Source organism: Sesamum indicum, linkage group LG10, assembly GCF_000512975.1.
Source record: "Sesamum indicum cultivar Zhongzhi No. 13 linkage group LG10, S_indicum_v1.0, whole genome shotgun sequence".
Taxonomy (NCBI): Eukaryota; Viridiplantae; Streptophyta; class Magnoliopsida; order Lamiales; family Pedaliaceae; genus Sesamum; species Sesamum indicum.
The window spans coordinates 13326447-13351985 of NC_026154.1; the positions used below are offsets into that span (position 1 = coordinate 13326447).

At 32.8% G+C, this 25539-nt stretch overlaps 3 protein-coding genes across 3 annotated transcripts; 1 reads left to right on the forward strand and 2 right to left on the reverse strand.

The window, feature by feature from the left end:
- LOC105172446 (chloroplast stem-loop binding protein of 41 kDa b, chloroplastic) lies at window positions 739-4081 on the forward strand. Its single transcript, XM_011093876.2, has 10 exons — window positions 739-975; window positions 1356-1490; window positions 1578-1664; window positions 1750-1840; window positions 1966-2020; window positions 2757-2817; window positions 2964-3185; window positions 3325-3441; window positions 3522-3611; window positions 3749-4081. The coding sequence occupies exons 1-10, from the start codon at window positions 868-870 to the stop codon at window positions 3926-3928; spliced, it is 1146 nt and encodes a 381-aa protein (XP_011092178.1). The 5' UTR covers window positions 739-867; the 3' UTR covers window positions 3929-4081.
- Window positions 10851-13027, reverse strand: LOC105172447 (galactinol synthase 2). Its single transcript, XM_011093877.2, has 3 exons — window positions 12488-13027; window positions 12049-12367; window positions 10851-11415 (listed from the first exon to the last, which is right to left on the reverse strand). Exons 1-3 carry the CDS (start codon window positions 12824-12826, stop codon window positions 11105-11107), a joined length of 969 nt encoding a protein of 322 aa, XP_011092179.2. The 5' UTR covers window positions 12827-13027; the 3' UTR covers window positions 10851-11104.
- On the reverse strand, window positions 20034-24219 carry LOC105172451 (ADP-ribosylation factor-like). The gene is made up of 7 exons (XM_011093881.2): window positions 24067-24219; window positions 22993-23151; window positions 22047-22117; window positions 21152-21271; window positions 20671-20789; window positions 20394-20475; window positions 20034-20291 (listed from the first exon to the last, which is right to left on the reverse strand). Exons 2-7 carry the CDS (start codon window positions 23138-23140, stop codon window positions 20286-20288), a joined length of 546 nt encoding a protein of 181 aa, XP_011092183.1. The 5' UTR covers window positions 23141-23151; window positions 24067-24219; the 3' UTR covers window positions 20034-20285.

Sequence of the window (25539 nt, forward strand, 5' to 3'; positions counted from 1 at the left end):
TAAAACCTACCCCCCCCCCCCCCCCCCCCCCAACAAAAAAAGGCACAGGTGAAGGAGATAGTAAGCATTTTCTTTGGGGGTTTTGTTTTTAAAGGTTCAAGCATCGCATTTATCATTTTTGTCTTCAGTGTTTGAAACGCGATAAAATTGAATTAACCCATGAATTTACTTCCCAAAGTTAGTGTAATTGTCTCCATCATCAACTCAGTTTCAAAGACAAAGTGCCAAATTTTGGAACTGAAATTTAATACAAAAAAGAATGATAAATTATATTTACACTTTTTAAGAATAAGTTCAAATATACAAAGAATGCAAATTATAAGTATGTCCATTATTTAATATTCAAAATTTACACAAATACTCTTTATATTTATCACATCAATACCCTTCAACAGATGTATATATAAACTTCACATACAATACACTGACATCTTTACTGGGATATTTTATAATTTTGTAAAAGAACATGTAAATCTAATTTGAAAAGATGCCAATCTAATTTATCTAAACAGAAACCGTTTCTTTTTCTATTTTCAAGAGCTTATTTATTTTTTCCGTTCTTCCTTTTTTTTTTTTCTTTTTTGTGGGAGGTGGTGTGGGGATGGGGTGGGGGGACCCCAGTTATGAAGGGCAAAACAGTCGCAACAAAGTAAGAAAATGGGAGGTGGAAATTACAATGGTGAGAGTTGGAAACAAGAGGCTAAGGAGATGTGGATATATGGGCAAGTTGTGGTTAGAGTCTCTTATCCCTATTGTAAGAATCACACGAAATTCAGATTAAAGCAAGAATTTGATGGACAGACTCAAAAGCCCTTCAATTCTTTCCTTCCAAAGAAAAGGAGCTGTTAGTGTTGGGTGCAGAGAATCATGGCCAGCATGGTGGTTGTGCACCACAAACAGCCCTCTTCCACCTCCATCCTCCTCTCCTCATCTCTCTCTGACTTCAATGGCGCCAGACTCACTGCTTCAGTTCAGGTATACATACATATCATGCACACACAGGTGTGCGCATACTGTGCAAGTTCTTGGACTTGGTCCAATTTCTATGTGCAGTCTGGAGATTTGTATATGTGATGTGAAATAAAAGATAAAGCACTAATTTGAAGTAGAGAACCCAGTGATTATGGAAGTTCTTTGAACATTTTAATTGAATGAGTGAATGTTTATTTGACTATAGTTGTATAGTTTTGAGCAACATCAACTATTAGTATCATACTTCTCTATGCAAATGAATACTCAACTTAATCTACTGAGGATAAGTTGATAATGTGTTGGAATTGGTAATTGAGTACATATGAACTGCTTGCCTCAAAAGTTTTGCTTGGTGGTAGAGCTAAATAATACTCTTTTGGCAGTACAAGAGGAAATTATGGCAGCCGAAAGGAGCGTTGCGTGTTACAGCATCGAGCACCAAGAAGATTCTTATAATGGGAGGCACTCGATTCATCGGTATATTTTTGTCTAGGCTTCTTGTCAAAGAAGGCCATCAGGTACCAATGTCACAGTAATCCGTTATTTTGAGGTGCCTTGATGCTTGAATTTGTATCCAGAAATTCTGAGTATTTGGATAAGTGCAGGTAACCCTGTTTACCAGGGGAAAAGCACCCATTGCTCAGCAACTGCCAGGCGAATCAGAAGCTGACTTTGCTGATTTTTCCTCCAAGGTCCGTTAGCAGCTCGTAGGCTTATAAAAGATGCCTTTATTTGATATAGTTAGAGTATGAATTGGACGGTATTTTCCTTGCGTAGATCTTGCACTTGAAGGGAGACAGAAAGGACTTTGAGTTTGTGAAGAGCAGTCTTGCCGCAGAAGGATTTGATGTCGTTTATGATATTAATGGTTCGTATCCTTATGTAATCACTCAGTTTCATGTTGTTGTCTCACTGCTCCCTTTAATGGTGCAAAGACTTACTTTTATGCGAAAAAGTTGGATTCTTGTATGAAACGCTCGATTATATTCTCAGGACGTGAAGCAGTTGAAGTGGAACCCATATTGGAAGCTTTACCAAATCTAGAACAGTAAGCTCTGCACCTGTTTTTCCCCATGTTGTTCCATTGCAACTGTGTGTTTGAACTGAAGTAAATATGTACATGCTTTTTCGGTTTTAGTTTCAATTGACGGTAATATGCTAATAGTTCCGGACAAACTGAGAAATGTCTTAGCAATAAGAGATCGGACAACCACAGACTGTAAACAGGATCAAATATAACTTGTTATGAAGTATACACTTTTGGAAGGTATACAGTTCTATTCTCTTTAAATTATGACGCTACATTATGAGGCTTTAACTGGAAATGTTCGTGTTATCATCGTCTTTATACTTGGAGAGTATTTGACTAGATTCATGTTTTTAGAACTTATAAGATGTCGCATCTTATTTTAAAGGTAAGCTCTTAAAGTATTTGGCTGATATTAGACTATGGAGCTTATAAGATGTTATTAATAGCAATTTTGCAATTAATAATACCAAACTGAAGGAGTCTGTTAAAACTTTAAAAATAAGATGGAAATTCTTTTTCTTAAAAGAGTTTGTAAGCTCCTAACTTCTTATTTTTAGATCTTATGATCTCCTTCGCAAAAACTTTTACCAAAACCTTTTCAAACATCTTATAAAATGTTTTGAAAAAATTATAAGCTCACTCAAACACCCTTTTAATCTAGTGCACTGAGTTGAACAAATATGAATGAAGCCCTTTTTTTCCTTATGGTTGGAACTTTTTGACACTTAACTCGCTTTTTTCGAATGAATTCCAGGTACATATACTGCTCCTCTGCTGGAGTCTACCTCAAATCTGATTACCCACCGCATTTTGAGGTCAGTATTAATAACACACTCAATGTCACAGAACGAGCCTACTCTCTTGGAGATTGATGTATTAGTGAAGAGGACATGATCCTTTGTTGCATTTAACTACATCTCTTTGACGGCATCTGATCTGAACTATTTCTTCCTTATTGAAGATTGACGCAGTTGATCCCAAGAGTCGACACAAAGGCAAGCTCGAGACAGAGAGCTTGTTGCAATCACGGGGCGTGAACTGGACGTCTATTAGGCCAGTCTACATTTACGGGCCGTTGAACTACAACCCTGTCGAGGAGTGGTTCTTCCACCGGCTGAAAGCAGGCCGCCCTATCCCAATTCCCAACTCAGGCATGCAAGTCACTCAGCTTGGTCATGTGAAGGTTGGTCGAGATTTTATTGCATCAATAGACAATGAAAATCAACCTTTTTAGGACGAACAATGAGTAATACCATGTAGTTAAAATAGCCTTATGTTTCGGATTGTCTTGTTTATGTTGTTTGCTCGAATTTTTTTTCCAGGATCTGGCAACAGCTTTTATTAAGGTTCTTGGTAACGAGAAGGCAAGCAGGGAAGTGTTCAACATATCTGGAGAGAAATATGTTACCTTTGATGGATTAGCAAAAGCGTGTGCTAAGGTAATTGCGAACAAAACATAGGATGTTATGGAAAGAGAAGAGTTTTGTAATAGTTGATTGACTATGTTGTAATTTCACAGGCTGCTGGATTCCCTGAGCCTGAGATTGTTCATTACAATCCCAAGGAGTTCGATTTTGGCAAGAAAAAGCCATTCCCTTTCCGTGACCAGGTAAATGAGACAGGCATATCATCATGTACTCGTTACTTAGATGGTGTTTGGTTAAACTTATTAATGAAAAAAATCTTATAAGCTCCATACATCTTATAAGATATTATAAACTCATGTTTCTCATGCAATGAATGCAGCATTTCTTTGCGTCGGTTGAGAAAGCAAAGAGCGTGCTGGGGTGGAAACCAGAATTCGACCTGGTCGAAGGCCTTGCAGATTCTTACAACCTGGACTTTGGAAGGGGGACATTCAGGAAAGAAGCTGATTTCTCCACTGATGACATTATTCTTGGGAAGAGTCTTGTTCTCCAGAGCTAGGTCCTTAGTTGTCTCTTTCTCTTGTTTTCTATTTTCTAACTCCTCTCTTTGTGTCTCCTTCTTGAGCTATTCTTACTTTTTCTTACAGTTTCTGTAAGAACATTCAAACCCAAATTACAAAATTTTATCCTACAAAAATGATCTTGTGAACAAGCACAAGAAGAACAGTTTTGAGTTGTACTTGGGTGGTCCTCTGACTCGGTGAGTCGTTGCGATCACAGCGACTGATCATGTGGGGCCCACATGACCAAGCACGAACATTAAGGGTTTGGGTATTTCGTCCTTTTTCTTTTTGGGTACGAAAAAATTAGGACGCCTTCAAATTTGGGGCCCCCATAGATCACAACATACTCAGTATCATAAGTTACTTACAAGAGTACTTATTGTTATTCATAAAATGATTTCAATTGTCATCACAAGTCGGCATATACCTTTGGGATCATAAGCCGTTTATAGAGATATTTACAGGTATTCATTCTTAGGAAACATAAATGAAAAATAAAAAATAAATAATTGTCTATCAAAAATATCACATATGATCTTTTTAAGTTATGTGCCAACATAATATAGACCCACAATAGTGGCTCATTCTCTCAAGTGTACGTGCTTAAATTCACAACGGCTAGTAAGATTTAAAATATTTATGTATTTTAAATTAAAATGGTTTTTTGTTAATTATATAAAAGACATGGTTAAAGAAGTATGAACTATAAAATTGGCGAGAAAATTATATATTATCAAATAATATTGATTACCAAAAATAATTATTTAACCTCTCCCTTTTAATTAAGGGTGTCAATTATAACATATTTTAAGATTTGCTATAATTATAAATACATTTTCATTATTTGAAAATTACAAGTATCCCATTAAAATTAATAGTCGTCTAACAAATACTCTTTGTGACAGCCCGTTGTTTGGCGTATTTGTTAGATAGTCGTTAGTTTTATAAAATATTTATAATTTTTAAAATAATAAAAAAATATTTATAATTATAATAAATATTTGAAAATTTTGTTGTAATTTATCTTATAATTAATATTACAGATAATGGAGGCAATGGTGTTTACAGTAAACGGTAATTACATTTACACCCATTGATCTATAGTCTGTTTATACAAGCTATCCCTATTTTTTAGATAATTACACATACACCCACCAAAATATCATTGTCACTTATGCAAACAACCCCTTACTTTTTTGAAAAATTATACACACATACTAAAAATGTTAACATCATTACACAAACTACCTCTATTTTTTACTGTCCAGGGTAATTTTTATAATTATGCAAAAAATAGACATAATTTGTATAAATAAACCATAAATTTGGGGTGTAAATATAATTATCCTTAATAAATAAGATAATATTTGCAAGTAAACATTAATGACTGGGGACTGTGGATTTGGGCGGTGGAAGTGAAGTGGACGTGTGCTCTTTTTTATTTACTTTAATATATTAGTAAAAGAGTAGACCCCACATTATCTACTTCTAATTAGAAAAAAATAATAATAATAGTAATAATTAGAATAAAATGTCATATGTCAATTAATGCATAAAATGGAGAATTGGAGACTTTTTTAACATTATATCATCAAGAAATTCAAAGTGTTTGGTCGGTGTTTTTTTTTTAAATGGTCAATATTAGTTTCACATTTAAAAAAAAAAAACGTTGTAAAGTTAGTTTCATCGTTCAAAAATTGCAATATTTCGGACTAACTTTGCAACGTTTAGGGCTAATTTGTGACTGACTTTGCAATATTTTTCTAAATATTGGACTAATTTTATAATTTTTTTTCTGAAGTATGGACTAAGATTGTAATGTTGGGACTAACTTTGCAACGTTTTCCTAATGTTGTGGGACTAATATTGGCTATTTCAAAAAGTACGGGACTAATATTACAAATCACCCTATATTTTGAGACTGAAATTACAATTTTCTCGTATATGATAAATGTAACATTTTATAACAATATTATACTCCTTCGGTGTTCAAGTCAACAAGACCGTCTAGAGGGTAAGTCCAGAAGAATAAATAGGGTGGTAAAAGCTATACCTGGAATATGAACTGTGTATATTTATAAATGCAATTGAATTGTACGATTTCACGTGAACCGCTGATGCAATTTTAATCCGATGATCATAACGAATTCATACATACTTGAATTTGTATCAGGTCCAACCCAAGCGTTAGTACGCAGATTCAGGGCTTTATCTCATGTCGCCTGAAAATTATGTTTATGGGCTTTTTAGTCATTTCAAATTGTCTAAATGTGGTTCCAAATTTGTATCTATCATATGATTGTCTTGAATATTACCAAATTGATACAAATTATGGACTCTTCCTGCCTAGTATTTCTCCTGATATTATAATTGTAATTTATAGTGATACTCCCTCAAGAATAAGAATTTACACAAATATCCTCTAAGATAAACTATATCGGCATCCCTTTAGGGAGTGCCGTCGTAAACTCGTGAGGACTATAGAATATTCGTATTTATATCGATGTGATTTAATCTTATATTTTTCTTGATCGGTGGTTTTCGACTAGCATTACGAGTGTTTTTTTTTTTTTTTTGAGAAAGAAGTGGTAATTATATTATTATATCAATATTTCAACATATTAAGTAAACGAATAATACATCGATTCAATTAATACATCATTATAACAAAGAATTATGTAATGACAAATTACAATAAACTCAGATAAAATGAGACAAATACCCATACGTAAAATAAAACTCGAACCCATAATTTTAAATGAAATCATGAAACTTCGACCTTAACCACTAAACTAAAAACGGACATCTGTGAGTACATTAAAGATCAATCCAACAGATAATTATTAGGTAGTTGGTAGTTGATTAATATGTCTCTCAATCCAAGTACGCTTGATGTGGTCAAGGAAAGCTGTACTATAATGTCCCATACCTAGGCAACATTGTGAACACCCACAATATGTTTTAGCTTCAATTCAATTTAAAGGGAAAAAAAAAATATTCTTTAAAATCGTAAATATCGCATCAAAAATTTTGAAAAATCTAAATTCTAATTTTTAATTTATTGGTATTAAATTTAGTAAATATTGTTAGGCTTTTATACCATATATTTTTCTAACTCTCTTGGGTATTTTCTCCACATGTATGTGTATATTTATACAAGTGACGAACCTTGTTTTGCAACGGGTTATGAGACTGTCAATCTGTGCCAAAATATATAACTGATTTTAAAAGGCGTGATAGGATAATTGGTTGTGAATTAGTACCCATAATCATTCCAATTTGGGACGGATAAATTTTGTCCAAAATAACAATTTTTCTTTTGCAATACTAGTTGTCGTTGCATGCGATCCCTACGTGCATATAAAAAGAATTGTGACATCAGATGTAGGGGAAAAAAAATTGTGATAAGAAAGAAAAAGTACGTGAGAAGAAAGAACATAGGGTGAGGTGATAGAGGAAAAATATACATATTTAAATACATACGCCCTTTATATACACACATCCATCCAAGTTTGAACCCAGAATCTCCGGTAGAAAATTTCGAGTCCAATTCATTAGGTTGTCCTTTAACACTCCATTTACTTTTCATTATTAGTTTGAATAAATTACCCAATACACCCTTTTAAGATGTTTATTTTTGCATTAAATGGGTTAATTTTTATTCCCAGACATGGTACAGATCACTATTCCTCTTAAATAACTCAACTCACATAAAAAGGTAAGTTGAGTTATTCAATCCAGATAATCCAAAAAAATACTAATATAATTACTATATGTTTTTTTTTTTAATTCAGACGTTTAAATAATTCATATCACAAAGTAAACGGAGATTAAATCAAAGGGTTAATTACAACGACCTCCCTCGAGGTTTAACATAATTCTGAATACCTCCTTATTGTTTGAAAAATTACAAATACCCCCTAATATTTGATGAAATAATGTAATTCTTGGACGGGGGTATGAAATTATCAACTTTGTCCTTATTATATTTTTTTTTGTTTTTTTAAAAAAAATAAACGAGATGGATGGAAAATTTTTAAAAATTATAAAAAAATTATCCACTTAATTCATAATTTTTTTAAAAAATATATAAAATTATAATTCTTAATCCACATAGGCATTCTAGTCAGTTCACCGCAAAAAATGGATGGAAACCTAATTGTTAGACAGTTTTTAAAATTAGAAGAGTATTAATAAATTTTCAAACAACGAGAAGATATTCATAACTATGATCAACTTCAAAGGAGGTAATCCATATAATTTACCTAAAAGAAATGGCCCTAAAAGTTATTAATGAGTAAAATATGAGTATGACCAAATATAGGCGTAACGTATGGTTCCATGTGTTGGATTTAATGAAATCCACAAGGACCTATCAATGTATCTTCCGTGTAGAAGGAAGACTCTGCCAAAACTTAAAGATTCATCAACACGTGGTCTTGTAAACCAACACCCCTTTTAGCAGTTTGGGTTTAGTTGATCGTTGGTTTTCCAACATTCATGTCCTCAAATGAATTCATCATCACTTTGACCCACTCAATCCACTCTACTTTAATACTACTTTTTTTTTTCTAGAGAATATGATTCTTTTATGTTATAAATACTGGTTTGAGGTTGAATATAAATTAAGTGTCGTTTTCATATAAGGTCTAATTGAAGAAATAGTCTTTTGCTAGTTAAATCAAACGGGTATATATGTTGGAGGATAATAGATGAGGAGTAGGTAAATTTGATTGACGTTGCGTATGTGACACGTTTATAAAATTGGGCTATTTATAAATAAAATCGATCTACTTAGATCAGTCACGTTATTAAATGTTGTGGAGTAATTAAGCTCCGTTGTTCGAAAATTATTGGACGATCTGTAAGAACTGTGATGTCATTTGGGTTGGATTTGACCTGATGTTAAGAACCGCCTGCACGCCTTTGTCGATTGACACTGGACTCCATGGAACTGCGAAAAGTCTTAGAATTTGAAGTGTAGGTCTTTCTGTCACTGTATACTTGTAAATACATATGCATGCTCAGGGAGTTGTGTACCGTTTGAGGTGCGATTTTTAGCTTTTTCAGTATCTATTGTTGTTGATAGATTTTTGTTCTTTTTAAGACTATTATAGGACGGAACGGATCTGAAATTTGGTGTATTGTTGTTTGCAATAGTGTCCCTTTTCAGGGAATCCCCTTGCGCTAGCCTCCATTATCCGGTGTATATTGCTCTCATTAATCAATGCAACCGCTTTCTGAATTTATGCCCAATTACGAAAAAACAAAACCTTATCGACCAATCATCTTGTCTTAAACTTATTTTGTTTTTATATATTCACTTTTTATTCCAATCAAACAAATCATAGATAAAAACACCAATACGAAAAATCTTTATCAGTTCAGGACTCCAAATATTACATTTTTTAATATGGAATTGTCTATTATAAACTTATAAATACTTAATTAATATCTTTTAAATGCTACTAAAATATCCCTTTAAGTAAGCATTGAGGATAAAAAGAGGATAATGTATACAATTAATGTAAGAGTCATGAGTCATCACCGCCTTAAATTTTCTCTTTAATTTTGAGTGGTAGACTTGACTCAATATTATTTGGGATGGTTGCACTTTTCTCCTCTAGAGTTTGATTTAATTATACATATTTTTTTTGTGGTTTAGAAAATTACATCTAATATTTTGAAAGTTTGTTTCTATCTAATAAATAAATTCCTCCGTTAGTCAAAATTTATCGATTTGTAACCTCCGATTGACTTATTACTGATTATCGCAGGAGAAATAAGTTTGTTTATAACCACGTTACTCTCATTCGTCTTCACGAGTTAAAGCATGTGATGATGTATATTTTCACCGTTATAAAGGTAGTTTAGTTTAAAAATAGTATTTGACCTGCAATAAGTCGTTAATCGAGGTTAAATATCAATTTTTATTCAGCTTTTTGTTAATATCGACAAATTTGGTAAATTTTGACTAATAGAGTAATTTATTTGTTAAACGAAAACAAACCTTAAGGGTGTTAGATGTAATTTTTCAAACCACAAAAAATTTAAGTGTAATTACACCTAAATCTAAGGAGAAGAGAGTGTAATTATTCCTATTATTAATTGTTGACTTTTCCCAATGTACTCCATTTTAATCTCCCTTTTTTTGGCAGTTGTTAGTGCAAAAAGTATAGGCCATGTTTGGTTTTATTTTGACAATATTTAAAACATAAAAATGATATATGAATATATTGATCGAACTGTAATAATCGCCTGTTTAAGTGTCTGAACGGATGATGTGTATATCCCAATTAGGGAAACAACTTGAAATCACTTAGAATTTAATCAGACTGTAATAATCACTTGTTTATGTATCTGGATGAATAATGTGTAGATCCCGATTAGAGAAGCAACTTGAAATCATTTAGGGTTTGAAGGTATTATGAAGACCCTATAACAAAAATATTTTTGATCAAGTTAGAAAAGAAATTTAATGAAGAATTGAACAGACAGTCGAAAGAATATTTAGTATACAGGAGTTTATATTTTAAAAATATTTATAATTTTTGACCTAATTGGACCCGTAATGGATTCTCAAATTCTGTGATGTGTCCATTTAGAATTTGAAGGTGTTGTGGAGACCCTATATGAAAAATATTTTAATCAAATTAGAAAAGAAATTTAAGGAAAAATTGAATAGACAGTCAAAAGAATTAATACTTATAGTTTTTGAACCAATAGGACTCATGATGGGTCCTCAAATTCTATCATGTGTCCGCCATTCAAGGGACAACATTTCCATTTATAGGGTCGATTGGGTCGGATTGATCCGGATCCATGGCAAAAGACCCGAATCTTGGCCCAATATTTTGGAATTTTTCATCTTTTTAGAGGGTAAAATTGACATTCGATGTGACAAAGTTGAGATTGATGTGCATGTAATTGCAAAGTCCAATAACTAAAATCACATTCAATTTACATAAATATAGTTGAAACTTACACATATACCCTTGAACCATCCACAATATACCAAATCAAAAGGGGAACTTCACAAACTCATTCCCCTACTAAAAAAAACCCAAAAAATCAATTTAAAGAAAACCAAACACGCCTCTATTTCTTGACGAAACTTTTTTCTAAAGTAGCTCTATCATAAAGTCGGGACCACCTACACCAACCCAAGCTCATCAGGCTGCGGAAGGGGCGGCGATAAAATGAACAACACCAGCCTCCGTAATGCCTGTAGGGTTGTAATCGAGTGTGTGGTCGTTGTAGATATCCCACCACCTGTCGACAAGCATCTTGATGTCCTCCCTATCCATGTTCTCCTCCCGGCCGGTGTACCTCCAGGGCTTGGACCCCGCCGCACAGTAGTGCACTACCTTCACCTCTTCCAGCTTCACGTTCTCAGGGTGGCGCCACAGCATGGCTAGCACCAAGTTGTACACGTTTGGGATTGGCTTGTATATCTCTCTAAAGAACATATTCAAGAAATCCTACCCAAAAACACACACAATTTAGCCCACAAAAACAAGTGCATATGGCAGGCTTCGATGCATATTCTATGCGTGTGCATAATTAATATTATTGTTTGAAACATACCCTATGAGTGAGAATATAGGGCTCATTTGCGTTTGTCCCACATAGGAAATGTAAGGAAATCAGGTATATTTAAGCATATTTTAATTCGGACGCATATATAATTTACTCAATGACTGTCACTGTAGGCTCCTTCAGTTTAATTAATTATATACTAGCAGTCGGTGCAAAGCGGTTCGGTGCAAAAACATACAAATCTTACAAGAATATATATATATATATATAAAGGTATTTTAATTGATGAATATTTTGACAACTCAAATAATGTATTTTAAGGGCTTCTTTTTTAATAAATAGTACAGTGATATATGTATATGTAATTTATCTAAATTCATATATTGAAATATATTTTTGAATTTTTCTTAAAAAAAAAGTTAAATTACAACGAATTTTCCTACCGTTTTTCATAATTACAAATTCTCTTGTTTTATTTTTTTTTTAAAAAATTAACTATTGTTTAATAAATAACCTCTGGCAATGAATGGTGATAGACTTTGTAATATATCCTTTAAAAAAATAAATAGATAAATGAGGTCAGCGAAGGGAGTGGGAGGGGTGATTTTGAGAGTGGAGAGAAGGTCATGGTAGGTGGGGAGACTGGGCTCGAACACAAACATTTGAGCGTTGAAGTAGAGAGGTGGTTTCGGGCCCAACTCTTCGGGCCATTCGACCCGACCCGGACTCTGTTGGCAGTACCCGATTTTGTACTGTGGAGTGTGGCTCCATGTCTTCTCGCAGAAACAGTCCATCACTGCGTAGAAATACCCGTTTGGCAAGTCGAATAGGTTGTCTATGTTTTCATAAACCTGGATATCCCCATCCAGGTATACCATCTTGCTGTACTCCACGAACTGCAACATCAAATCAAAATTCAGCAATTGAGATTATTGTGACTGCGCCAAATCCTTGGAAATCAAGTGTTAGTTGAGGAAATTAGGGTAAAATGGTATTCGGGTTTTTTATTATGTTACCTCCCAAATGCGGAGCTTGGAGTAGTTGATGACATAATACGCCATGGCGAACTGGGTCTGGTTCTCCGGCGGGTAAACCGGCTCGATCTCACGGACTATGCAGCCTTGATCCACCAGCATGCGTCGGTGCTCCGCCGGCACATCAGGCAGCACCGCCACCACGAGTGGGTAAATAGTGTTGACCTTCCTCAACCCTTTGGCCAGCCCCACCACGCCCTTCACGTAGTCGCCCTTTCCGGCCAAGAACGTGACGTAAGCGCGGCTGGGCAGGCTGCCGGCCTTGGCCAAACCGGAGGCGGCCCGATTCAAGCTGTTAGCACTCAAGATTTCAGGAGCCATTGTCGAGGATTTGGAGAGGGAAAAAAACAGTTGAAATTGCAATGAAAAAATCAGTTGTTTGTTGGTTTGCAGTGTTTGAGGTTTGCAGCAATTCTCGGAGTTTATATAGAAGTTGGTGGGGGAACTGTTGCATGGAAAACGACCGGCGATGGAACGACGTCGTAGGATGGTGGTACGACGTTGTTTATTGCTGTCTTGGAGCAGTGGGTTACCTGGGGAGAACGGCGTTTGGTAACAGGGATAGGGGGATTGGAATTGCAATAAATGGTGTAGACAGTGAATCTGGAGCGTACGTCTGGGGATGAGGAGGGATCGGACGGTTGATTGTGGCATGGGAGAAAGCTGGGTTAGGATATGGGCGGTGCAGGGTGTAGTATATACTAGAAGATCCTGGATTTGGCCCACCGTTAATTAATGTTAGTTTGATTAATACTTGTTGATTAGTGATTAGTGGCTAAGATTTAGGCTCTAATTTTATATAAATTATATGTATTTAATTTAATTTTTCCAGAAACATCTTAAATTGTGGTTTTAATTTTTTAAAATATTTTTCCCCATAAAAGTATCTATATTTCATGTAGTTCTATCAAACCACTGTGTGCACAATTAATTAAAAAAATTAAAAATAATAATTTTCTTTTTGAATTGAATTTGAGCAGAATCCTATATTGCTTATTATTTCATATTATGGATGAATTTATAAGCTCTTTAAATATATATATTTAAAATTGTGTGATAATATATGTAGTGAAGTTTTAGAAGATGAACTTATAAAATTTTAGACAGTATTTAAGAGAGTCTATAAATGTTTTAAAATATTTTATGAAATCTTTATGATTATACGATGTTGTCAACGAGTAAGTAATTAATTTTAGGGTTAATTATATTTTATCATTTAAATTATGATTGTTTTTATATTTTTGGCATCTAAATATTTTTTTGTGTCAATTTTATGAAATTTTGCACTTTTTGCCATTTATAACTATTTTTCTACTAATTTTTTTGTCAAAGAATCATCACATGCAATGTACATGTGATATTTAAGGGTTACGTGATGTGATATTTTTCACGGGATAATAGCAATTTTAGTACTATAACTTAAGGAAGTGGCATTTTTAGTCCTGTACAAATTGATTTTCGTAATTCAGTCTTGTAACTTTATAATTTTGGCAATTTTAGTCCTTTTTTCGACCAACTTGGCCGAAAATTATAATATTACCTATCGGACAGGTGTCCAAAGGAGGCACAGCTGAGTCACTGCATGGACACACCCGGTGCTGACACTTGTCCCACAGGAGGGCCCCACCTTTGGACGCCTATAAATACCCTAAGTCCGCACTGAGAGAATGTACACTGTTCACCTATACTTATATTTTAGATCGCTGAATATTTCTTTCGATCTCAACCTCTGACTTAGGCATCGGAGTGTCATCGTTGGGACGAACCCGACTAGCCTTGTGTTTTATTTTCAGATAACAGGTCCAAATCGGTGACGTAGGTGGTCGAGATCATTGATCGAGGTCAAGCGCCATCGAGGCGGATCAGTTTGGCGCCACTTGCAATTTTGGTCCTATAAATAAATTCATGTAGGACTAAAATGTCAACTCTCCGAAGCTATAGGACTAGAAATGTCAATTATTCCTAAGTTACAGGACTAAAAATACAATTTTAATTGGGCCATGTGCAAATTACATGTAATTTGGCTGGAAAAGGATGAAATTGCCAAATTTTTAAAGTTACAGGAGTAAATTATGAAAATCAATTTATGCGGGACAAAAAATGCCACCCTCTATAAGTTACAGGACTAAAATTGTATTTTTTTTTTCTATTTTTCACATATGCACAGCATGTGATGTTTTTTCGACAAAAAAATCAAAAAAAAAATAATCATACATGGTAAGTACAAATTTCGCAAAGTTGAAATGACAAATTAACAGACAAAAAAAATAATATCAATATACAAAAACGGATATAACTCAAATGACAAAATGTCATTTACCCTTAATTTTAAGATTGCAAAAGTAAGAGGCTTGGAGTTTATAAATTTTTTTAGGGGAAAAAAAAAAAAAAACAAGTTCCTAAGTTATTTTAAAACCGATGTAAATAACAAGTTGTCCATATGTCCATCTCATTTTTATTGTTTGGTTCTCTTTTTAGTCTGTCCTTTGAGAAATACAGTACCTAAATTCCACTCAAAATGACAGTTTGAATTTCAAATTATTGAAAAAATAATATAATTCCAATGGTGTCCGATAAAAATCTAAACTAATCATATGACATGTATAATATATTTATCATATGATTGGTATATTATTTATAAAGAATAACCAATCACGAAACAAGTATATTTCAGTTATTAGTATGTGATTGGTTCGATTCGACCAACTTTGGTTTGGATATAAGTAAAGTCTTTTTTTTGGTATTTTCTTACAAGGATGTCTCAAGGGTTTTACAGCATGATTAGGCTCAATTCACCTTTATTTATGGTTTATTATAAAAAGTAGTTGTCCGTTAGTAATTCATTAGGTCGTGAATAGGTGCGATTACATTCATATGTATTGTCCGCAAAGAGGAGGACTCAATGATTATTCGTTCGCCTGAACCAGAAGTAAAAATTTTGATGGATATGGATCGATCCCATAAAAACTTCTTTTGAACAATGGGCCAAATCGGATCATTTCTCAAGAACAATAGCTAAAGGATCTAAACACTTGGATCTGGAACCTACATGCTAATGCTCACGATTTCGATCGAAAAAAAAAAAAAAGAATTTTTTATTGGACGTGCTCATTCATTTTGACCACTTTAGCATATTTTCTCATAGTAATTTCGACTCCACCTTCCTGGAGTTCATTCTCCGGAGAACTCCATTTAAATTATTCCGGTATATTCTTTCAAATATTTTTAGCTATATATTAATATTATAAATAAAAAATAAAACAAATTTTCATCACAGTGAAGAAAGATCCTTCTTTCGAGACTCCAAGATAAAGAGAAAATTATTTTCTTACGAAAATTTTTCTAGAAAAAGGGGGATTTTTATTTGCAAAAATGATCCTATATTTTATTCAATTGAATACACACCAACAAAAATTATTATATTTATTATATCTCACATTTTATTCGATCGAGCCCTATCAACCATTTATTCCCCACACAAAAATAATAGGGACCATAAATGATATAAATAGCAAACTTTTCTTCAAATTACACAATTCTTTATGTTTATTTAATTTGGTCTAAAAATTTCAATATTCCATGTAATTTGCCATATAAGTTAACAATTAATTAGTTTAGAGGGCCATTAGTAATTCATTTATTTTATAAATATAATTTACTTATGTTAAAAAAAAGTATTGGAAACATCATATTATTTAGTGAATAGAATATTATATATCTACTAGAATAAAGGTAAATTACAAAAATTCCTATGAGATTTTGTATAATTACGAATACTTTCTCATTATTTGAAAATTATCAATATGTTCTAATGTTCGATAAAATTATGTAATTTTTGAATATAAGTTTAGAATTATCAACTTTATCTTACTATATTTAAAAAATATAAAAAATTATAAAAAAAGGACGAGATAGATGGAAATTTTTATAAAATAAAAATAAAAATAAATGTCCACTTACTCTATAAAATAAATTTTTAAAAAAATAATTAAAATTATAGTTTATAGTGCACAAGAGTATTTTAGTCAGTTCACCATTAAAATGGATGCAAATCTAATAGAAACTAGAGAATCGGACAACCGTTTTGACGAGCATTAAAATCAAAAAATATTGGTAATTTTTCAGATAATAAGGAGATATTTATAATTATGTCAAAACTTTATATGACAAAAGAATTTATACGAACACCTTCGAAGGTATATTATACTAACAACGATAAATAAATTACAATAACTAATACAAATGAAGTAATAGTTTAAGGCTTTCTTTTTTCTATTAAGTCTAAATTGTCCTTTGACATCCCTTAATGCTCATTTACTTAAAGGAATTTTAAATGTAAACTATATATTTATATAAACTTAATTATAAATAATATTAATTATTAGAATATGTGATTTATATATAATTATCTTTTAAGTGTAAAATTAAACTACAGATATATTAAGTGGTAATAATTCTGACCTTGTCATCATATAATTATTAGTGGTAAGAATTTTGCGGAAAATTATTTTTATAAATCTTTTATATCTTTATATTTACCATCGATTGATCAAACAAATCTTTTATATCTTTATAAGGTAAAGATATATCTCCTCACACGCGTTAATGTGTGAAAATATATAAGAGTAGTTTGGTAAAAAAAGATTTGTAATAAGTCAATCGATAAAAAATATGAAATTTTATTTATTTATCTTTTCCTAATTAATATCTACAAAATCAATAAATTTTGGTAGCGACGAATCTGTTGAAAAGAAATATATGCCAACGATACTAGAAATAATTTTTCAAATCGTAAGAGAGGATGGTGTAATTATCGCTAATATTTTTGCTACTAGCTACTGTTAGTGACGACTCTTTTGTTATGAAAATTATTAGCAAAAATGCACTAATTATGTAATTTTTGAAAAATAATAAAATGAAATATTTTAAAATGTATTTTTAAATAGCAAAAAGAATAGCTGGTTTGGAGTTTTGGGAACAAGTAACCGACCAAATCCATCTGCGCCCGGTGCATGAGAGCCAAGTGTCACGTAGTGGTCCCCACCAGAGGGGGGGGGGAGCGTGTAGGATCTGGTATGGTGGAGGGGATTACACCACGTGGCGGGGGAGCAGCTACCTAGAAACTACCCGCGGTTGCTTTAGCAGTTAAGCGTTAGTTGGCGTCGTCGGTGTGTTTTATTGACTGAGTGAGGGAATTGGATAAGGTAAACAGTACAGTACAGTTATTATTAGTGGAATTTTACGTAATTGGGTGACCGACATAACTTCACTCATTACTCCGCAATTCACTTTTAGACAACTTTGGAATATTCCAGTATCTTTTTTAAGGGGTAATCACACTCTCCTTTCTTGATATTTGATGCAATTATATGTAAATTTTTTATAATTTAAGAAATTATATTTAATATTTTTGAAATTTATTTATATCTAATAAATAAATTTTTCTATTAGTCAAAATTTACTAAATTTCTTGATATTAACAAAAAAAAAAATTGAATCAAAATTGATATTTACCTGTTATTGATCTATTATTGATTTATTGCAGGTCAAATAATTTTTTTTCAAATTAAAATAACCTTATGACGGTGAAGATATACTTCCTTACATGCATTAATATGTGAAGCTGTATGAGGGTAATTTGGTCATAAAAAGATTTATTTAACATGCAATAAGTCAGTAATAAGTCAATTGAGACAAATATAATTTGTTTTTAAATTTTTTGACTGACAATGAGACTTATTTGTTAGACAAAAGTAAATTTTAAAAGTATTAGATATAATTTTTCAAACCACAAAGAATCTATATATAATTACACTGATTTTCAAGGGAGAGGAATGTAATTATTCCATTCTTTTATTACTTCTCTCTCTCTATTTCCATTTTTAAGGTCTTTCCCTTCTGGGTTTAAGTTGACGTGGATATTGGGGTGATCTAAGATTGGCACAGACCAATTCAAAAATTGTTCGATTATTCTAACAAATTCCAAACAACTCTATTATAAACCCAAGCAGGCTTAATGGGTCAGCCTGGGCTTATTTACTGTGTGGGTTGGTCGCCTTCTTCCTCCCTATGCTGCCAGTTTTATTCCTTCCTTACGCCCTGTAGCCCCCCCTCCACCTCTTCAATCTTCTTACCTCCTTCGTTTCCTCTTTGTACATAAGGATGGCAATTAAATCGGGATTCGAGAAACCCACTCCGACAGGTTGGGATCCAAGAAATGATGATTGAAGCGGGTTGCATGTCCAAGAAATGATGATTGAGGCGGGGTAGGTCTCGGGTCCACCTCAACTCGCCCCATACTCGTTTTGCTGCTACACCTAGTTGTACCCCCTTCCCTCCATTCCTCATATTTTCTTCCCCCGTCATCCCCGTCGAATTCTACGAACGTTTGTATGTGCTATTTATTTTGATGTAGATATTTGTTGATCAGATTTTGATAACAATAGCATTTAAAACTTATCAATAATGCTTATAACTACTAACTGTTGATAATTAAATCTCTTAAAATTCCTAATTGCCCGCAAATTTCTATGGTGATAAATTATCACAAATCACTAAGGATCGAAATATATGGGAATGTGATGCTAATTTCTGCTCATAAGAAATCTTAATCACTAACGATCGAGATATATGGGAATATAATGCTAATTTCTGCTCATAAGAAATCTGACAAAGTAACAGAGTGTTTGGAAATACTTAAAAAATAGATACATATCAATTTTTTTATTATTGAAAATAAAACGTAACAAGTGTTGTTGTTTTAGAGCTTTTACTATCAAATTACTTAAATTAAATTAAGCTAAAAGCTATAATCGGCTCTCTACCAGTTTCTGCAACTTATTTAAGTTGTTTTTCTAAACACTCCAACTACAATTTTTTTTTATTTTTTATTTTTATTTTTAAATACTTCCAATTTTTACTGCTAGCCCCGTAACTTCTAGAGAAAGATTGCTCCTCACAAAGGGTGTAGCAGTGACTAGGCAAGACAAATATTTACCAAAAACACTGGTCTCGCAAAGTTGTAAGACCATGTGTGGGGGTTGATGCCTGTCCAATGCCGAAAGGTTAAGGAAGTTAGTTACTTGATGACAAGGGAGCCAGTGACTGAAGTCCCAGTGAACAGCGGCTATAACTATAACGGTCCTAAGATAGCGAATATTCCTTGTCGGATAAAATTTGACTTGCACGAAAGGTGTAATAATCTGGGTACTATCTCGAATCTACAACTTTCTTTATAACTTATTTCTACCATTAAGAAAAAGAAAACTAGTGCAAACACTCTCTATATCATAGATTTCCAGAAGCAAGTTTTTTCACTGTATACACTACACCCAATATGTATTCTGTATATTGAGTGCTTGAATGATTAACACATACCTGCTGTCCTTTACAGTACTCTTTTCAACGGAACGCAAGGATCCAGAGAGCATTTTTTTATCAACAAACATTGCATAAGTCAATGGTCTAACTTTCTTGCCAGTGCTACTAACACCAGCAATGACAAGCTATGTTGCTAGAGTTAGTTGCATAAGATCCAACATGAACCACCTATCAATTTCATCAACCCAGAAAAGAGAGATGTATTATCATTGTTGAAGTTATGCAGCCAAAGAAGCATGTTGAGAGATGGTGTAAGTGCTGAAATTACATAAACAAATATCTATGAAGAAAAAGTAGTCTAAGTATGGGATAGCTTTGAACAAAAGCCACAAAATTAAAAGACAGTCTCCCTCAGCATCAACAAGGATTTGAGAGACCAAAATTCTTCGAACATCTCTTTTTATCCCTGTGCACCAAAAATGGGTGAAAACCATTTAGAATTTGCAATTAGGTTATAAAATGACAAGCAAGCATAATCAGCTCCTGAGGGAAATGATGAAGAGCCTACCTTGTTAGCAATGTTGTTGGATAGCCAGTCCAGCCCCTCATATAGCCCTTCCCCAGAGGTAGCACATGTGCTCTGGATGTACCTGGCAGAAATGACAAGAAAAGCCATTATAGTGGAGACAAGGCAGAAGGGAACATAGATTTGCAAACACCTCTAGACTTCTTCAAAAAATTTGCAGCACTAATACGTGACTGAGCACAAGTGCACACTTCAATTACACACACACTCAGCCATCCCCTCAAAACACACACAAAAACACAGAGATGAGAAAGTATACCAATGACGTTGGCGGAGAGAGTGAAGTCCAAGCTTGTCAGTTATCTCAGCAGCATTCATAGCATTTGGAAGATCTTGTTTGTTTGCAAAAACAAGTAGCACTGCATCCCTCAGCTCATCCTACAAGAGTATCAATCAAATCATTCTCGAAAGTTTCACAGTTAGCATCGACAAGAGAAATTAATTCCGATTTTGCAACAAAAAAACCACCACAAATCAAGTGAATACTCACAAACAAGAGGCGGTTGGCAGTTGCTATTCGACTTGATCGAGATTACAGTTATTATTAGTAAGAGAATTTAAATTCTCTATTTTAAGCACAAACATGACACAAGTAGCAGTGATGGCCGTATAAAGTTCTCAACATCGGAGAAATAGTACAATTTTGGGCAATATTTCCATGCTCTTTTCCTAGGAGCATAGGCAGCCAACTTTAGCATATTCAATAAAGATAAAACATTGTCATGCACATGGTTTATTACCTCATTTAACATCCTATGCAACTCATCCCTAGCCTCAACAACACGGTCTCGATCATTACTATCCACCACAAAAATCAGGCCTTGAGTGTTCTGAAAGTAATGCCTCCACAATGGTCGGATCTAGATGAAAATATCAGAATACAGTGTCAGAAGTAGTTTATGATCGTCAACAGATGAGCAAGCTTGATGTAGAAATCAAACATGGAAAAGCATGTCAACAACAAATCCATTGCATCTCTAAGAGAGATGAAATAAAGAAAGCTATACTTAAGCAGCCTCTCTTAGTTTTCACTAACATGCTTTGGAACACGTACATGATAAGCATGTCAATAAAAGATTTTCAAATAACATGCTAAGTACCACTTTTACCTATATGATATTGTACAAGGTATTAAAGATTAGACTTATTATCCAAATTCCAAAGCTCCACAAAAAAACATAAGAAACTCGAAAACATTAACAGAAAATCAATTAAGACAAACATGCATCCTTATTTACAATCTAACATCACCTATATTCTTCTCTGTCTGGAAAGTCATTTGAGCAAACTTTCAGAATACATAAACTCTCTAACATGTCAACTTACCTGCAAGTTACTAACACTCTCTTTCGTTATCAAAGGGTTTCCTTCACAATAAAAACATAACCTATATCAAATTGCACCTCTATTTCTTTCGGGAAGGCACTAAAAAAAAGCTTCCACATAATGTTGCCCCTAGAAAAGGGCAACATTACAAAAAGCAACAAACATACATACACAGGGAAAAGAAAGAGTAGACCAATTAACTTGTACCTGTCTAAGTCAATCAAATTATTTACCAGGTCAACTTTCTGAGTACATAAGGAATTTGGAAGAGATACCATCAAAAGGTTAAATAATATCTTATAGTCATACCTTGTCTTGACCCCCAACATCCCAGACAGTGAAGCTAATGTTCTTGTATTCCACTGTCTCGACATTGAATCCTGGAAAGTATGTCAAGAAGTTCCAACATTAGCAAGGTGGTATATTGTGATGAGAGTGAAATCATTCATAGGGCTAATATTTATGATTTATATTTCAAAGCATAAGCAGGGCAAAAAACAAGATAAGAAAAATGGTAACTTACATCGAGTTTTCCAAAGGTTTGATATAATTACAAATACCGCCTCGTTATTTGAGAAATTACTAAGATATTCCCCCACCGCACATACTTATGTAATCCTTGGCCAGAATGGTGAAAATGTCAACTTTAACCTTGCTGAAATTTTTGTTTTTTAGAAAAGATAAAAATACAGAAAAAACCTGATGTTGGACGGATGTTACTATAGAAAAAACTTAAAATTATAATTCAAGGTCCAAAAGGGCATTTTTGGGCTATTCATACAAACTTTGGATGAAACTGGACAAACATTATTATTAGGGGGTATGGGTAACTTCTCAAAGGAGGAATTTGTAATTGTATCAAATTTCAGGGGAGCTTAACATAATTTACCCTAAGAAAAAAAAAACAATGAAATCCACAATGTTAAGTTATCTTATGAGTATTCATAAGAAACCATTCTTACTAGTGTACATGTTGTACGGAACAAGTGATGACTAAAATACTGGTATGTGCTTTCTCATGTGTTTCTTGACAAGTCTTTTCAATACTTTGAAAGATGTGTTCGACAATTACATTAGAACTTAATGATTTATGATAATAAAGTGACCACCACTGCTGTGTATCAAACAATCTTTCACAACCGAAGAAGGATTACAGGGACGCAACATTATCAACTGATCTTCATTTGGCATAATATCATAACTTAATATCAATTGAAAAAAGAAGCAAGTAGAGCCATAAGCACAAATAACATACCGATTGTAGGAATTGTTGTCACTATTTCTCCCAGCTTGAGTTTGTATAATATAGTTGTCTTACCAGCAGCATCAAGACCTACCATAAGAATTCTCATTTCTTTCTTGGCAAACAGCCGACTGAAAAGCTTGGTGAAAGACAAACCCATTTTTACTTTGCCTGTTGCACCAAAAAATAAAATTCAGGGCTGAGTTCTCTGAAATAGATAGTTATTGTAGTTTCTTGATTAATTAATGAGAAAATATGTAATTAGGAAAAATGCAAAAAAGGATTAGTTGATTGATTATGTTTCAAAACAGCCAGCCAATCCCTTAATGCAACTGCAGAGAACTCGTAACCATAGAGGTTAGTGTATGGCAGACCCAAAGCATCAAGTAACAGGATTCAAGAAGGTATTGCATAAAATCAATCACTTTATATTGCTACTAAACTTAATTAGGCAAGGAATAAAATAGAGAGACATCCTAATTGAATTCCATTAACTTTTACAATTTCTAAGGATAATCTGAAAGTTGCATGCATGATTCTGAAATCAGGCTGACTTTCTACTTCATTTCTGACTCGAATAAGCTACAAAATACATGGAAATCCCTTCGCAATTTAATCAAACAAATTATAATTTTACGAATCCTCATCAGTTCACTAAAAACCGAAACACGACTGGATCCATTCATTTCTTCGAGAAGACAATTAGATTTTTAAACTCATATCACGAATATGAAACTGGAGAACCACAACCAGGCCAGAATGATCCAAAAAAATTCGCACCTTCTATCAATGGACATATGTAGGAGTAATTAAATCCAGAAACAGAAAATTTCGTCATATAATTAGGATAAATAATCAAATAAACAGAAGGCGGATCCAGTACTCGCACCTACTTATCCAGATCAACCAATCCATGCACTGAAACAACATAAACAACCACATCCATAAACAATACACCGTAAAACCACAAAATTCAGGAAATGAGATATCATCCTATGTCCAGATCTGCAATTTCACTCACAAACAAATGAAATTACATACACGTATCAAGGGTGCACTGAATGTAAAGGGCTAAAGAGATCTTACACGACGAAAATCAGAAGGAAGACGGAGTAATTTGACAGGAAAAAAAGGGCAGATCTTGCTCAGAGGCTGCCCCGGGGAAACCAAATGCTGATATTGTACGCTATGATGTGAAGAGCAAGAATTTATACATGGACGCCTTCTTTGAATTTGAATTAATTCTGACCCTATTTATTTCTTATTTATATTTTTCCGGAGATCCGAATTTGGTCTTTGTACCGAAAATGCGAAAGCACGACCGGCACTAAGGGACTGTTTGACAAATCTTTTATTTTTCAAAAACAATAAATTACAACTGCTTCTTCTCAGATTTATTATAATTAAATATTTTTTATTATTTAAAAAATTAATCATACTCTTACGATTTTAACGATCTTTTAATAATTAGCCTAATTTGTTAATTTTCGTTAGTTTTCTATTCATTCTTTTATGATAAATTGATCAAAATATCTTTGTAAACTAAAAATTATAATTTTATTTATTCAAAAAAATATGGGCTGAATGGATAATTGTTTTATGCTTTTTCAAATTTTGACATCCACCTCGTTCGATTTTTTTTATAATTTTTTTTAAAAAAAATAATAAGAGTAAAATTAACAATTTCATACCTCACCCAAAAATTAAATAATTTAATCAAACATCATGAAGGTATTTATAATTTTTGAAACAATAAGGAGGTATTTGTAATTACATCAAACCTCAGGGGAGATCGCTGTAATTTACCCTTTTAAAAAAGTATTATTTTTTTATAAAAAACTTGAAAGTTGTAGCAAAATAAAAAATAAATAGTGTAAATACGAAAAGTAATAAGCAGATAAAAGATCAATTAATATAGTGTTTGGATGGAAAAAGTACTTCTAGACCAGATTAATTGATTAAAGATCGTCTTGTCCCTTATGTTAAAAAGATTTTGTTTTTGCTTATTATTTTTACTTGTCTTTTAATAATAAATTTTATTTCAATTAGTATATATCATATTTATTCTTTTTATAAATATTTGTCATTTATATTATTAAAATATTGAATACTAATAAAAAATTAAATATTTAATTCAATAATGCTCATACTATGTAATATAATTGTTCATTCATACACAATAAATAAATTTGTATGATTGCTAAAAAATATATATTTTTTAATTAGTCATAGATATTTAATTTGTATTTTTATATGGTATAGGAATAATATCAGATAATACAGAAAATAAAATATTAAAATATGTGAAATTATAAATTTTGTTAGTGATAATTAATTCAAATTATTTAAAAATTCTAACATCAATTTAGACGAGTTTATTATAAAATAAAATTGATTTAAGATTATTATAATAAAAATAAAAGAGTTCAATTTATTTAAAAAAAAAAAAACATAATCATGACAAAATTCCACATCGGGCTTTATTGAAAATTACAGTCATGCCCTCATTTTCTTGGGACGAAGTTGGAAAATAGAGCTAAGAGTGTGGTGGAGCTTGCA

Excerpts from the sequence above, each read along its gene's own strand:
- LOC105172447 (XM_011093877.2), bottom strand. The coding sequence starts at position 12,826 with ATGGCTCCTGAAATCTTGAGTGCTAACAGCTTGAATCGGGCCGCCTCC. Across the intron at positions 12,368-12,487 it reads CCAAGCTCCGCATTTGGGAG|TTCGTGGAGTACAGCAAGAT; the intron begins GTAACATAATAA and ends TTGATGTTGCAG. Across the intron at positions 11,416-12,048 it reads TCCCACTCCCTTCGCTGACC|AGGATTTCTTGAATATGTTC; the intron begins TCATTTATCTAT and ends GTGTTTTTGGGT.
- LOC105172451 (XM_011093881.2), bottom strand. The coding sequence starts at position 23,140 with ATGGGTTTGTCTTTCACCAAGCTTTTCAGTCGGCTGTTTGCCAAGAAA. Across the intron at positions 22,118-22,992 it reads GACAACAATTCCTACAATCG|GATTCAATGTCGAGACAGTG; the intron begins GTATGTTATTTG and ends CATACTTTCCAG. Across the intron at positions 21,272-22,046 it reads ATGTTGGGGGTCAAGACAAG|ATCCGACCATTGTGGAGGCA; the intron begins GTATGACTATAA and ends ATTTTCATCTAG.
- LOC105172446 (XM_011093876.2), top strand. The coding sequence starts at position 868 with ATGGCCAGCATGGTGGTTGTGCACCACAAACAGCCCTCTTCCACCTCC. Across the intron at positions 2,021-2,756 it reads GCTTTACCAAATCTAGAACA|GTACATATACTGCTCCTCTG; the intron begins GTAAGCTCTGCA and ends AATGAATTCCAG. Across the intron at positions 3,612-3,748 it reads CATTCCCTTTCCGTGACCAG|CATTTCTTTGCGTCGGTTGA; the intron begins GTAAATGAGACA and ends CAATGAATGCAG.